A 14,624-nucleotide genomic window follows, 5' to 3' on the forward strand; every position below is an offset into this window, starting at 1 on the left:
GATCAGCTACGTTATTTTCACAATTGTAGCAGGCATGGCAATACTGCCTGCACATCTTCCCCCAACTCACCAGACTCATTTCCAATACTGAATTTCAGCCACTGTCCTGATCTTGGCAACACTCTAACACAGATATTGTGCCATCCAGGTTTGCTATGGAAGAGAATCACAATAAACGTGAGCAGCCTATTACACAGCCCTGGTGGAACAACTTGCGCTGGATACTCACCTGCCTACTGTGTATATATCCTAACTCACTTGACTTGTACGTTTCTGGCTTTGCTGGGTCACCATTGATTGCAGCCGTTGTCTTTGACTTCAGCCTATCAAGCATACTTATCTGGCACAGATGCTCTGTCTGCTACTCCTTGAGAGATGAGCCAAGGCTATAGCTTACGTCCATTCCTTCCCAGAAAACCAATTGTGTGGTATTCTGGATACATGGTTCTTTTTTTTAGGGACACATGATATACTGGAAACTGACACAGAGGTTTTGTAATGGCTCCAAAACAATAAATCACACTTTATTTTGGCTAGTTTAAAAATATAGTTCTACACTAAATCATGCATGTCTACTACATTCCTTCCCTCCCTTTTTTCCCTGCTCTTGAATAGCTGTTTGAGCTTGGCTCTGGGGTTAAGAATACACTCACCATTTGATCCCATAGCCTACCTAAACAAACTGACATATGAACAGAGGCCGACTACCATAGTACCATATGTGGGGTTGAGCAGATAGATGGACTATGGGACTGTTTGAGTGAGTTACCTGAATTAGGACCCATTTCTGCTGGAAGCGGTCCCTGCACTTAACTCCCACATGCATGCATAGTCCCCCATCTAGCCCCCTGCACAGTTCCCATCACCTACATGTTTTCCAGCCCCTCTTGCCACTCTACAGTCAATTTCCCCCAACCTCATGCAGAACCCCACAGCGTACATCCCTCGTGATCCTCTTGTCAGACATGCAAGCCAGCTCTGCACACACTAGCTTCAGAATGGGAAGCAGCAGAGTTAAACTGATGTAGTGCTGGAAGCAGTCAAGTAGGATACCATGTGTAAAGCAGCACATCCACATGACACTGCCTGGTGCAATTTTTTGGAGGTTGGCCAATCCTCCTTGAAACCCCACAGTGTCTGTCCTTGCAGTCTATCAGTGACACACGTTTAAAAGCACAGGCCTAGAGGAGTGGGTCTCAAACTTTTTTGTTCGAGGACCCATTTGTAAACACTGACAGCCAGTCCCAACCCAGTGCTTCTCACTCCGGACTCGCCACCTCCCACCCCCAGGCCTCAGAGCCCCATTGTGTGGGCCAGGGGGTGGGTGGGGTGAGGGGGTGTGGGGCATGGGGGGGGGGGGGGCCTAAACAGCCTCTTGCAAGCTGGAACTCTGCCAGCCTGCAAGGGAAAAGCCAGTTTCCCACACTGTTTTCCTTTAAGGAAGATCCATTTTTAAAGTTTGTTGTGACTCTTTCATATTTTTATCATGATCTAATTTGGGTCACAACATGCAGGTTGAGAAACACTGGTCTAGAAAGCTCCCCTACTGTACGTGGTTGATTATTCAGAATATGGAGTCCTTGGCCTCTGGTTTCATTCTGCTCTGCAAGTTGGCTATTATAGACTCTTTCTTTTATGACCTCTAGCCACCACCTTTGTCATGTGACTCCCATCCCCTCCCCCTGCAATCAGCATTACTGGGTGGTTTAACACCTGAAACAGGCAGTCTTTTGCTTTATTATCTGCCCTGCATAGTTCTACCTTGAGAAACAGGTTTGCTGGTGGTGGTGTCCATATCTTTATCAGAAAGTGCTCCATTTCAGTTTATAGTCATCAAAGAGTTCAGTTACCTTCCTTGTTAGCTTTGTGCCAGGCACAAGATTATTTTTCTTTTTTGTCACTGCCTGAAGCAGTACATACAATTTCCCCAAATAGTGGCAACTTGATGAGGCCCAGATGCTATGGAAACAATATGTTACCACCATGGTAAGAGAGCAAGCATTAAAGAACTTGCTCAATACACCATTTTTTCCACTGCATTAAAGGTTGCATTACAAGTGGTCGTAGGGATTTGACACACGCTGTACAACCACATCAGAAAAACACTGCATATGGGGGAAGTAGAGGGATTCATCTGCTGCTCATATTATACACCATGGTAATGTCTGTGGCCCACAGCATACCTGGTATTCCATGCTGGGTTGATGGGCCTGTCCCTCACATTGATACTGATGGAGAGCACGTCCCCATTTTGTTACATTCATCTGACTTGATTTATCCTCACTAAAACGTGTGATTCAGATCTTTTCTGCTATAAGGAAAGTAACCGATGTAATCCTAGCAAAGGAAGGTTCTGAATTCTATTAATGTTACTATATTTATTCACATATCACAAGGGCCTTTCTCCCAAAAATTAGCCATCCAAAATTGGAGTACATGTTTGAAGTGAGGAGACTGATTTCCATGCCAGAATGGATGCAAGGGGGATGCAGAGTGGTGTTGAGATGCGGGGGCAGAGGCTGTACTTAGTACCAGAAAACCCAGGGCTCCAGCAACATGGAGTGGTGGCACAGTCGTACTGTCAGCCCCATTTCCCTTCCCCCTCTACCTGCTTCAGGGTCAACAGTTACAAGTTTAACCCTCTCAAAGCTGCTGCTGAATTAGGGAGGTGACACTGGTTATAGGACTCTGCTCCTGTTCTGTGAGGCTGAAGGCTTCCATTCTGGGTGAGCCAGAGTCATGGTAGATAAGACTATGGAAAAACATCTTTTTTTTTCCCTTCATTCTCCTTTCCCAAAACCAGGTGCATGTATGATTCAGGACCATGTAGCATTGTGTGTCATGAGATGATAACTTCAGTTTTTACGTTGAGTTTCAAAATGAAGACTAAAGGACAAACTCCAATAATTAGACTGTATTCAACATTGTATCAAAATAAACCTGAAAGTGTTTGATGAATTCAGCATCTTTTTAAATATATCACCTTGGAAGGCAACCTAAAGTCTCACATAAACCTACTGCAATCACTAGGTTACTTGTCAATGCTTTCAAAAAGCATTCTGTCATATAATTGATGTAACTGCCCAAAAACTTGCCAGAGAATGAATATTTGGGACTTTAGCCAATGAGAGAATATTAATTGTTTTAAAAAAATGTAGTTCTGTTTTTAGTAAAATACAGTGGGTCTAGGTCACTGTAAGTGCTTCTGCATCAATGACAACAGAATTTTGCCAACTTCATCCTGCAAAGCATCTGACCCAACATAGTATTTTTAATTTCTGCCTTTTCATCATTCTACTGACAGAGGAAATTCACTATGTATTTTTAAATAATATATTTTACTGAACCAGCTGAAGAGCTTGGAGAGGTTAGATGAACTTTTGGGCATGGAGCGTCTAAGTCTCTCCCAGCTCTTCAATTGGGCCAATAAAAGTTATTACCCAAATAAACCTTCACTTCCCATATATTTCCTGGACCATGATAGTTACAAGAACACTTCAGCCCTACTATAGAAAAAAATAAGGAGTTTTCACTGAGTCTTGAACAAGGAATCTTATTTACATACTGCTAATCTCTAATTGTATGAAATAATGATGACATCTGCAAAGGAATCTGTTACTGTTCATTAGATATTACTTGACTCATTCCTCCTATAATCATTCTCTGACACACACATCTATCTACCATATGGAGGAACAGGATGCTGAACAGTATCACAGAAGGGAACCACGTAGACATCAGAGATGGAAATACTTATACATGGGTAATGATATATATTAGTAGTCCCAGTGAAATCAGTGAACTATTCCTGTACCTAAATACTCATGTGTACCAGTATTTATGCAGCCTCAGATTTTCAGGCAGATTTACAGTCTTAACAGGAGCTGGAGACCACTTTTAAAAGATCCAGGATTGAAATTCGCAACCAGATTTTCCCCAGACCGATGCAACCATTCAACAAAACAACCAAATTTGTCTATACTACAAGATCTATTAATGAAACCAGATTATCAGATAAGCCAGTGTAAGCATTAGGAATAGTTGCTTTTTGGTGGCATTGAATGGAGTCTGCAATTTGGTAAAAATAAAAAAAAGTATCCATGGAAAAAGACCCCATGGGGAATGCCACACAATGGGTATGAAGAGATGTTGGTAGGCAGCAGATACGCTTTTTCAGTAACATAGAAAATTTAAGCTATGAGAGATCTAGAAATTGTGAAGAAGAGTTCTTTACATGTGCATTCTGTCCTAGTTGGGTGCGAAATATTCAGTCATGAAGAGTTACACTTTCTTATTTTATAGGCTTCCAGAGCAGTCACCTGATTTTCAAAACATATAGTTCATACCCAATGCCCAGTGGTTTCATCAAGAGCTACAGCTGAGCAGTACTTCTGATCATAAGGCCAATTGATATGTACAGCTGAGAAAGTAAGGAATATACTTTTCAAAGTAATTCTGAATTAAAAAATAACAGCAATTTAGAAAAAATGCACATAAAAGTAAAAAAAATGCTTCCTTAAAGTAACTCCAAGTTTATCAACTGTCACAAAGAAACACAGTCTCTTGTCCAGAAATAATTTATTCATGAACAGTAAAACACAGAATAGAAAAAGCCTTGTAAATAAAACTATCTATCTATATATAATGCTTTATTTTTTATTCAGTACTCCACAAAATCACTACAGACAGTAACAAAATAATCCAATTAATTTAAAAAACTTCAAATCATAGTTATCACTATTCATTTATCGTGTTTTTGTCAACAATGCAATGGTCATATGTTTACATATTACAATTTTACTTAATTTCATAAAACTGTTTCTTAAAACAATTGAAGCAATTTGTTACTCAATTCAAGATTTATAACATATATATGTATAGCCATAAACAAGATAACAGCTCGGAGACAACACAGCAGACTGTTCAATGGTTAGTAGTCTACTGTGAGTCTACTGTTAAGGGGGGAAAAAATTACAACCAAATTGGCTAGAAGTCAAACACATTGAAGAGAAATAATATTTGGGGAACAAATTACATATTTTCCATTGCCCTTTTGGTAATGTGATCTCTTCCTTTTTCTGATTTTTCCTGGCTTAGGTACTCCAGCACCTTCATTAGCATATCCTCATCCAGATACTGCCTAGTTTGTGTGTCGTCATTCTCCTGGGTCATTGAAAGCCTTTTGTTGAGAGAGGCTAATTTATCAGATTCTTGTGGCCCCAGTTGATTTAAATGTTCTTTGATTGCTTGCTCAAGCTGGTCATCCTCCAGCAGATCATTTTCAGATGAAACTGGGGCTGGGATTCGTTTCATCTGGTTCGTATTGATAACTTCAGGGTATTTTGCCAACATCTTTGCCAAGTAATCAGCAAGTTCTTCATCTTTCTCATTCAGTTTTTCATATTCCATTTGTCGTCTTTCCAAATCATTAAGCCAAGCGGTGTTAGGAAATTGAGATCCTTTAGGTCTTCCAGAGATGTAGGACAGTCTTGGTAAACCATTTTCTTGATTAAGCTGATTTACTAAGTAGGAGGGATTCTGATTAACTAAATTATCAGTTCCCAAAAGATTGACAATATCTTCAATATTGAGGTCTTCAGGTAGATTTTCCGGCACAATATTAATGGGCTGCTTCATGTATCCATTTTTAGAGTTCCTGTTATTTTTAAATATATTGGAGTGGCCTATATTCGTTTCTGATAAGTCATCAAGATCTTCTGGGAGCTCAGCTTCCTGCTCTGTCTCCAGCCTTTCACTTTGTTGTGGTTTCTTTTCTCCAGCTTTCCACATATCAATTAAATCCTCAGGAGGGATTTGTAAATTCCTTGAGATTTCTATTAATTGAGCTATAGACTGAGGATCAAATTGCTTTTCCAAAAATGTGGCTGCCCTTTTTATTTCGTGTTGTCCCGTCCTTAGCTTCCCATTCCCACCACTGCTCATCAGCCGCTTCAGATAATAATTCATTAACCTAGATAAATCATCTGACATTTGCTCTTTATTCTCCCTCCTCATTTCATCCTCCAGGAAGGCAAGTTTCCCTGACCTCTTCATTTCTTCATTGATCTCTTCTTCTTGCTTATCAATTTCCTCTTTACTATCTTTTACCTCTTCTTGGATTTGGCTTTCCACTTTTTCCTCTATTGGATTCCAGTCTTCTCCGCCAACTACATCTTCATATGCAATATTATTCACTTTATATACATCATCTTCATCATCTGTATACAGTTTCTGGTCCTCATCTAGCCTTTCCTTTTTGTGATTAGTTGGCCCTGCCATCTTGCCCAACTCTTGAAACACTGACTCCAAAGTAGCAAGGCTTTGGGGCGTATATTGTTCTTCCACTATTTCATTGGTACGCTTAAACGGACTGTCTCTTGAACTTTCTTCATAGTATGGATATGGCATTTTGGGATTTTTGGGATGCCTCTCAGGCCACTTATAAGCTTCATAATCATCATTCACTACAACTGGGAAGTTACTGTCTGAACTCATAGTATATGGTTTATTTTCTCTTGATCCAGCTTTTGACTCTTTTTCTGCTTGCCTCAAGGCTTCCAGCATTACCCTCACCCACTGTGACTCATCTTCAGTCAAAGAATCCCTTATATTATCTGGTAGATAGCTCTGATCTTTGCTTTCTTTCTGCTGCAGAAGAAATGGGGCACCTTGGTAGGAATTATAATCTGGGCTGCTTTCTCCCTTGTTAGCTTGTTTGCGGAGGCTTTCTATATATTCCAAAGCTCTGATCATATCTGGGCTTGGGAGCCTTTGTAAGTTTTTCATTACATAGTCTGGATCTTTCTGAAGCATCTGATAATGTTGGAATGAAGCTGCATCAACACAACAGATTAGGACAAAAAAAATGGGGAGAGAGCAGGCTGCTCCAAGACAGCAGGTTTTAGCATCTGCCATGTTTGAAATATTTCCTTAAAATAAAGAAAAACAAGAATTAATATACAAAGTCAAAATCAGTAAATCATGAAGCAAAAGTTAATGTAAGATTGCCATTTTAAACTGGAATTCTTGAAAAACCTATATTGGGTTGTGGTTTTAGTAATTAAGGGAAGCCAATCAAATTCCCAAGCGTCCTATATGATAATCATAAATATTTTCTCGGAGTCTGTTTAGAAAGCTTTGAGAACTTTCCTATCATTCCCTCAAGTCATTAGAACTTACAGAAATCATTATGAGCCTTTTACAGTTAAAAAGTCCACAGTCAGTCTCCATGAATTCCATGCTGGGGCCCTAATAGGATATAACAGTCCTGTATAGCACACAAATAATTAATTTGTGTGCTATACCTCATTTTATTAATGCCTCATTAATTCATCTCAGTGCTGGCTTGAGCATCAGATTAAGGATTTAGTATATGGCATATCAAATCACCTATATTTGCACAAGATATTAAATAAGAGTCTCTATAATGTTTTCTGCCCAATTGTTTATTCTACATAAGTTTATGCCAAGGGAATTCCACTGAATGGTGTTAGACAAAAATACAGTTAATATAATGGACTGCAACCTGGCCTAGAAGTTGACTTACAGGTTTGTTTGTGTCATTACTGAGTTCCATAATTGACTTTTATGATAATTTTTAATGAATTATTAGTCATACACGAATTCTAGTTAATAAGCTTCAGGGGTAAGAATTTCCCCATAGGCAATAAATATGCCAGAGGCTCCTCTGTGCCCTCTAACCAATTTCTTCAGGGTGGCCAATCAGTTTTTAATTTTGGCTTTAACAAGGCAACAAGCCCAATTCTGTTTCTTTCAGCCAGACTGGCTGCACTCATTTCAATAGGAGTAGCATGGAGCCCAGAGTGGACATAATTCTGGAAACTAGAATGGGCCAAATTATGTATTGGTTTAAATGGATGACATCCCCTTATGTCAGTGCAGCTGCACCCATTGACACCAGCAGAGAATTTCACTCTATCTAAAAAATAGAAAACAAGTGAAAAAATTATATTCATTATACAGAAATCACATGAGTGGAGCATAGCAACATACGAAAGTGTATCTACGGAGGCCCAGTCCTTCAAGGAACTGCCCACTTTTTCACTCCCACTGTGGTCAAAGACACTTATCTCACAGGAATAGGCTGTAAGGAGTATTAGCCTCTTCCCTTCTCTGATGCAGTTGCATTAATGAATAAAGTACTGTAAAGGAGAAAAAAGGTAAAGATAGAAAACACGTCACTTAATTGACCTATTTTGGCTCTTCACTTTTCCCATGGGCTTCTGGAAAACATCCTGTTGAGGTGCTGGTGATTCATGCTGACAGAGAAACCTACATATACAGCGGTGGATAACACAGTGCTAAGTAGAAAATTACAGTGGATGTGTTCCTTTTGGTTCACTCATAGGTATTTCCACTCGGGTTATTTTTCACTGTAGTGTAACATGAAATAGCTTGACACAAAGAAATAATGAAAACAAAATCAGTTCCCCAGAACTCTTTTTCCCTTTTCTCCAACTGCTTCAGACAATCAGTCTGAATATCAAATACATCATGCGGTAATAATCTACAGGACTGATACCTATGAATATCAGTTTTACTGTTGGTTGGAGGATCTCTCTAAATCTGCTGTAGTTTTCCATTAAACAAAATAGAGCTCTGTATATTCTGTTTCAGAAAAGGCTTGAACCTTGAAAAAAATCACTCAAGACATTAAAAACCCCAAAAACTTACAATTTTCTGTTTAATAGAATCTATACTAGCAATCAAATAAAATTAATGTTTCTAGTGGAAAAAATGATATTTTTAATGAGAAGTTACCAACTAATATATTTAAGCAAATACTCTGTACATTTTCATTTGGCAGAAAGTTTATTGCATAATAATTTTCCATAATAAGTAGTAGATATCTCTAGCTTTTCTAGGGAAAAAGTCCACTGATAACCTCCTACTACTAGAGGAAGTGAATTCAACCACTTACAATGTATACAGTGTATGCATCTTTACATCTTCTGTAAAATGTCTGAAATAAATTTGAATTGGATGGATATACCAAGGCAAAGTTTGCTTTGGAGTTCTACTAGCATTTGATTCAAGTGAATGTTTTGTTTTTAAAAAAGAGATCATATACAGTTCTCTCATTATATTGCAGGCATCCTTTTGAATGAATCTGTTTCACTTCTAGTGTATTACTAAATGATGTTGTTTGTTTTAAGGTATTTAAATCTCTGACATTATGTTTAATAAAATAATTTTATAACCTAATGCCTTATTTAGGGTAAAAGTGCTTTACCTTGATATTTCAGATCTTTAATTTTACAATTTGAGAAAAATTAAGTACATTTTAAAGATGAATGTCTTTAAAAACTATACACAGTATTCCATATTAGTCCTAATCTTAAAATACAACATTTTTAAATGGTTGTTTCCCCTATAGATACATAACTGAGAGGTCAATCTAGATTGATCAAAGTGTTTGTATTCATTTGTTTATACCTGACAAACAGCAAAATCATTCCTTACCCAAATTCTTTTATATCAGATTAGGCAGTCACCATTTAAGAAAATGAGGAAACCAAATTGTCAGTGTAACGCACTCTATCAAAGGTAACACAGTGACAGAGGTTCTTTAGAAAAGAAGCAAAATAATAAAATGAATTCTATCGCTAAGGTTTCCATGGCAGCAGTAATATTTCTCCCTCAGTCCCTCACTGTAGATTCACATGGTTCTCTGATAAGAATGTAAAATTTCCTATGAAAAATTGTCATGAGAACTCCTAAGCTTTCCTATGGAACTTACAAAGATTCCATGAGCTCTAGTGATAATGGGAGTCTTCCCATAAGGAAAATGTGGAAAGGCAACATGCCTTCTTTATTGTTAGCAGGTTTACTTTCCTAGCAACTATATGCACTAAATTAGCCTTCTTAAAGCTGGTCTAAATTTGTATCCCTATGGCAAGGACCATAAATATTAATAATAAAGGTTATTTTTAGGGTCTCATAAGCCAAACAGTTCCCAAATTACTAAAACAACTGTTTAGATGTGTAGAGGATTAATTGAATTGTATTTGTATCCAAGGCAACCCCTCCTCTTACACCCATAAAGCCTAAAGAATGATGTTGTAAACATGTCAGTGAACCACTAAGAGGCCAAAAGATTTTCAGACAGAAACATGATGCTTGTTAGCTTCATTGAAGAAATGAATCTGGTACCACATTGTAAACATTAACTGCATAATCATTCACTTACCCTCCCCGCCCCCCTTACTCTCTATTTTTAGTTCTACCCTTTTAATTATTTTAAAATCCTATATCAATTAGAGAAAAAAATAGAAAGGAAGAGGAAAAACCCTCAGTCAGCCAGGCAGCACCATTTCAGTGCCAACTGAAGTGCATCAGGTTGTTATTTCAAACGGTTGCCCCAGTTGTGCTGTTTTTCTACAGTTGCGTAGTCTTTAAAATGCTATGAACAGAAAAGATTACATTGAGCATCTCTCTGGCACTATGATAAAAAAGCTGCTTTACCTGTGTGTCTTAGATACTGCAGAGTCCTCCTTGTCTGTCTGCTCCGAGTTTGTGGAGTGTTTTCAGCACCAGGACAGCTCCCTCTGCTTATACCGTGCATCACCTGACTCTGCACTGCCACATTGACGTCACCTTCGCCAGTCACAAACCACAAGCCCAACTGAGCTGGTGAGAGAATACTGGAGAAAAGAATAGTTTCAGCTATTTTGAGACAATTTTGTCTGTACGTTTACGCCACCTGTCTGCCCCTAGAGAACACTGCAACCCTGATAGCATCCAAAACACTGAGAACCTTCGAATAACTAAGCTGGTCAAATCTTGACAATAAGTGGGGTGGGGAAAAAACCAAACCTTTATTAAATCTTTTAAAGAAGTTCATATGCTGAGTACAAGAAATAGAAAGTGCCTAGCTTCCTCTGGCTCTCAGCACCCACAAACACATTAAGAATGCCCAGAAAAGCATTTAACAATGTAAAATAAATAAATGCTTCACTTTCATAGGTGAAAGCCTTCCCCAGATATTTAGCTGTTAAAAGACCAGGCTCTGTTCAGAAAGAACCCACAGAAATATTTCTAATTTCAGTAGGATTGAGAAGATGATGCAAGTGGAGACTATAAAGCACGTACTGTTAGCGCAGGAGTAGGGTGACAACAAGGCAGGGCTCACAGGATACAACAGGCCAAGATCCCCAAGATGCAGTTTTGTACTTGTCTCTTTCAGGATCCTGCCATCTGAAAGCACATCAAAAGTGCTGGGAAAGGCCAGTATTGAACAACCCCAGCCTTTTAATGCCTTTGGGAAAAATCCCACCCCTCAATCTGACATGGAAGGTCCAATGGAGCAACCTCAGTACCTGCAGGAGACTGGGGCAGGGTTGTGACCATCTATATTAATTCACTGCCCAAAACTAATGATCAAGAGTATGCAGGAGTGCAAATGCTACTGCATTCCATATAGGCGGAAGAGCGGCTCTTTGCTGTGGCTCAGAGACGTAATGAAACTGCAGGAACAGCAGCTTTGTCCTATTTTTTTTTTCTCCTGGATTCAGGAGAAAGAGGAAGGTGTATGCAGGAGAGAATAAAGGTAATAGCAAGTGTTACTGTATCCCCATGTAAAAACTAGCATTTTATTTCAGCTTAAATTACATAGTAGCTTTGTAAATGCTGGAGCTTGTATAGGTAGGCAACGAGGATAAATAAATATGGTTTGCTTGTAAGTCAGTGCAAGATATAAGCACATCACTAAAACCCATTTCTGTATGACAGTAAATTCCTTCTGCTTCCTTTTTTTCCCCCATTACAGCCATTTCACTCCAGCTAATAAAACAAGACCTTCTTTTCCCTCAAAATGAATCTTTCCTGACAATTCTGACCCGTTACAGCACAAAATTAAAAAATTAGAATGGCTGTACCTTCTAAACCAATAAATGTTACCAATTAAATTGTCATGAGGACAGCAAAAATCCTGCCACAAGCACAGACCAGGCACCTCCTCACTATACTGGGCATAGCTGGAAAGAATCTCTGGAGCCCTTTCTCTTTCCACCTAACATAATGCTCCTAGTAAGATATAGGATAAGACTGTGTTTATCCCTTTCAGGAAAATGAAAACCTCTTCAAACTACCACTGTCCTGTAGGGTACCAACATTGGGCACAGCAGAGGGGAAGGAGGGAGAATTAAAGTTTTGAAGAGTTGTTTCCAAAAAACAAGCCCAAGATGGCATGGTCCAGCATGTTGGGAGTCAGAAACACCTACGTTCTGTTGCCAGCTTAGCCACTGGTTTTGTGGTGGACTCTAGCAAGACCCTTCACTGCTCTACGTCTCTCTCACACAGTGAATATGTACAGTCTGTAGCACAAGATAACCACCATTTTCTTGGTGCCTTAATCAGATGATCAGAAAACAGCGTCAGGGAACATGTTTACTTGGCTGAGGGAAAACATATTTTTCAACACCAAAATATGTAACTGTTCTTGAAGTCTTAATTTCAGTCTGTTTCCCAGTTTGTATAAACGGAGATCACTAAAGGTCAGTTGGCTTAAAAATAAACTAAGACTCTATGAATGCTGAAGTAATTTTTCCCCTAATATAATTTTAATGGCAACAAAAATAATTTACAATTTATTGGAGACATGGAGTTTCTAATAGGATATCTGCAGTTATCACATTTCATAATTATTTCCTTCACCAACATCTATACAATATCTATTTTTGTGGGTAGAGGAGAGCTTTTACTTCAGCCAGGAAAAGTTTGTCATCTGAGATACAGAAATTCTAGAAAATATTTTCTATTTTTATCTATTTAACCTTCATTTAGTCTTATATTGGAGTGCTTATTTCTTCACAGTTGTATGTAACTAACTATCTCAGACTTCAACAAACTTGAAATGCAATAAAAGGCTCAGAATTTATTATCTGAGTCAAACAGAAAAAAAATGGTCTAAGAGAAAAAAGTTAGGCTTTGCTAAGTTTCAAGTTGTAAACACAGTCATGGAAAACCAAAGAAGTTGAAGTAAAGCAAGAGGCTGAGGAGTCCTAATCACTGGACTGAATTCCACATTCAACAGAATCAAATAGGTCCAAAACCAGTCTGACTGACACCCAGCACTGATCAGCTAGTGCTCATTCCACAGGGACATTTAGTGCAGCTCTGCTTGCCCAGGATCCCTTTATGGTGGTGCATGCTGATGCTGAAGCCATGTGCACCACACCACTTTTTAGTGGGTTTTTTGACACTGGGATCTCCTGGTGTAAAAAAAAAAAAAAAAAAAAAAAAGCCTGCCACCCTGCAAATCAGCAGTGTGGTGAATGCATGCATATATGTGTTGTCTGCAATTAGCGGCACCACAAACTGTACATCCATACTTGTGGGGACATGCCCCTAGAGTGCAACCCTTGGACAATAGATTTTACTTTATTCTGCCTCTCAGAGAAGAATCATGGAGCTCTTTGGGTTTCTGAGCTGCAGTCTTCCCATTCTTCAGCTGTTGAAAAAAAGACAAGAGGTCAAATCACATTCAGCACCTATAAAACCATCCCCTCTGGGAACATGTGGCCAAAGGCTGATTAAAGTGACTCAGAACCAGCTTCTCTATGATGAAGTTTTATTACTATACTCAGGAGGTAGAGAAGCAAATTAAAAGAACAGTTTATGTGCTTGTGTCACACCTAAATTGTATGCCTGGGCCTCAACAAAATTTGCATGTATTAATAAGTTCTATTCAACCCTGTTCCCCAAAAAAAAAATATAACTTAGGTCTGAGGAAGACAAACAGAACATGCAGCAATCTCTGCCACACTCTGTCTTCCTCCAAACACTCTTTTTCCCCCCTGCTTTTTCCCCAACCAGCTGCTTTCCACTTGCCTCCATGCACTCTGCAGGGTCTTCAATAGTTTTAATACTATTTTGCTCTTAAAGTCTAGCAAAAATAAACTTAGCTGAGGTGGACAGGTAAGGATTTGTTAATTAACAGCCCCCCACATCATTTCCCTTACGGCTTTTAGAGATATCTTATCTCTGTTAAAGTTTCAATTCCTAAAAAGCTCAAAGCAAACAGGAAAATGTATTCATGCAAAAAAAAATTCATCCCCCTAACTCCATACAACCATTTAGTTCAGAATTCTGCTCAAAGAGAATAATTTCTGCAGTAATCCTTTGCTGCGTCAGCTTGGAAACCAGGAAACCTAGGAGGACCCCAAAGCAAGATCCTGCAGTATGTAATCCATTAGCCAAGGAGTATCAACATGGCATAAGAGTTTTGTAGCACCTGCTCTCCACCCATAAGTTTGCCTCAGAAGCTGAGCAGACAATTAATGTGCATGGAAAACACTAAAACCAAGAGAAGATAATATGCGTAGTAAAAAAGAGAGTTTGCCATTAATGAGAAAAGTTCAGAGACCCCTACATTGTAAGATTATTTTTATTTTAAATACTATAGTGAGAGAGAATTGGACAGGTGTTGAGGCAAAGAGTAGTTTATATGCTGCTACAGGAAAACTTCAACAGGACACTATTTTAATACAGATAAATACTAGGATTACCACTCTTAATAGTGTTACAATAGCACCAAGGGCCTCAGAGATCAGGTCCACTGCTATCTTGAGCTATACAGTGACTTGCCCCAGGTTACACAACAG

The 14,624-nt window shown here is 38.8% G+C and overlaps 1 protein-coding gene across 1 annotated transcript; it reads right to left on the minus strand.

Moving 5' to 3' along the window:
* Window positions 1-4,599: 4,599 nt before the first annotated feature.
* SCG2 (secretogranin II) lies at window positions 4,600-10,659 on the minus strand. Its single transcript, XM_090051680.1, has 2 exons — window positions 10,486-10,659; window positions 4,600-6,929 (listed from the first exon to the last, which is right to left on the minus strand). Exons 1-2 carry the CDS (start codon window positions 10,583-10,585, stop codon window positions 5,032-5,034), a joined length of 1,998 nt encoding a protein of 665 aa, XP_089907806.1. The 5' UTR covers window positions 10,586-10,659; the 3' UTR covers window positions 4,600-5,031.
* Window positions 10,660-14,624: the final 3,965 nt, after the last annotated feature.

This window comes from Crocodylus siamensis, chromosome 6 (assembly GCF_052110815.1).
Source record: "Crocodylus siamensis isolate JL-2025a chromosome 6, ASM5211081v1, whole genome shotgun sequence".
Lineage (NCBI taxonomy): Eukaryota > Metazoa > Chordata > Crocodylia > Crocodylidae > Crocodylus > Crocodylus siamensis.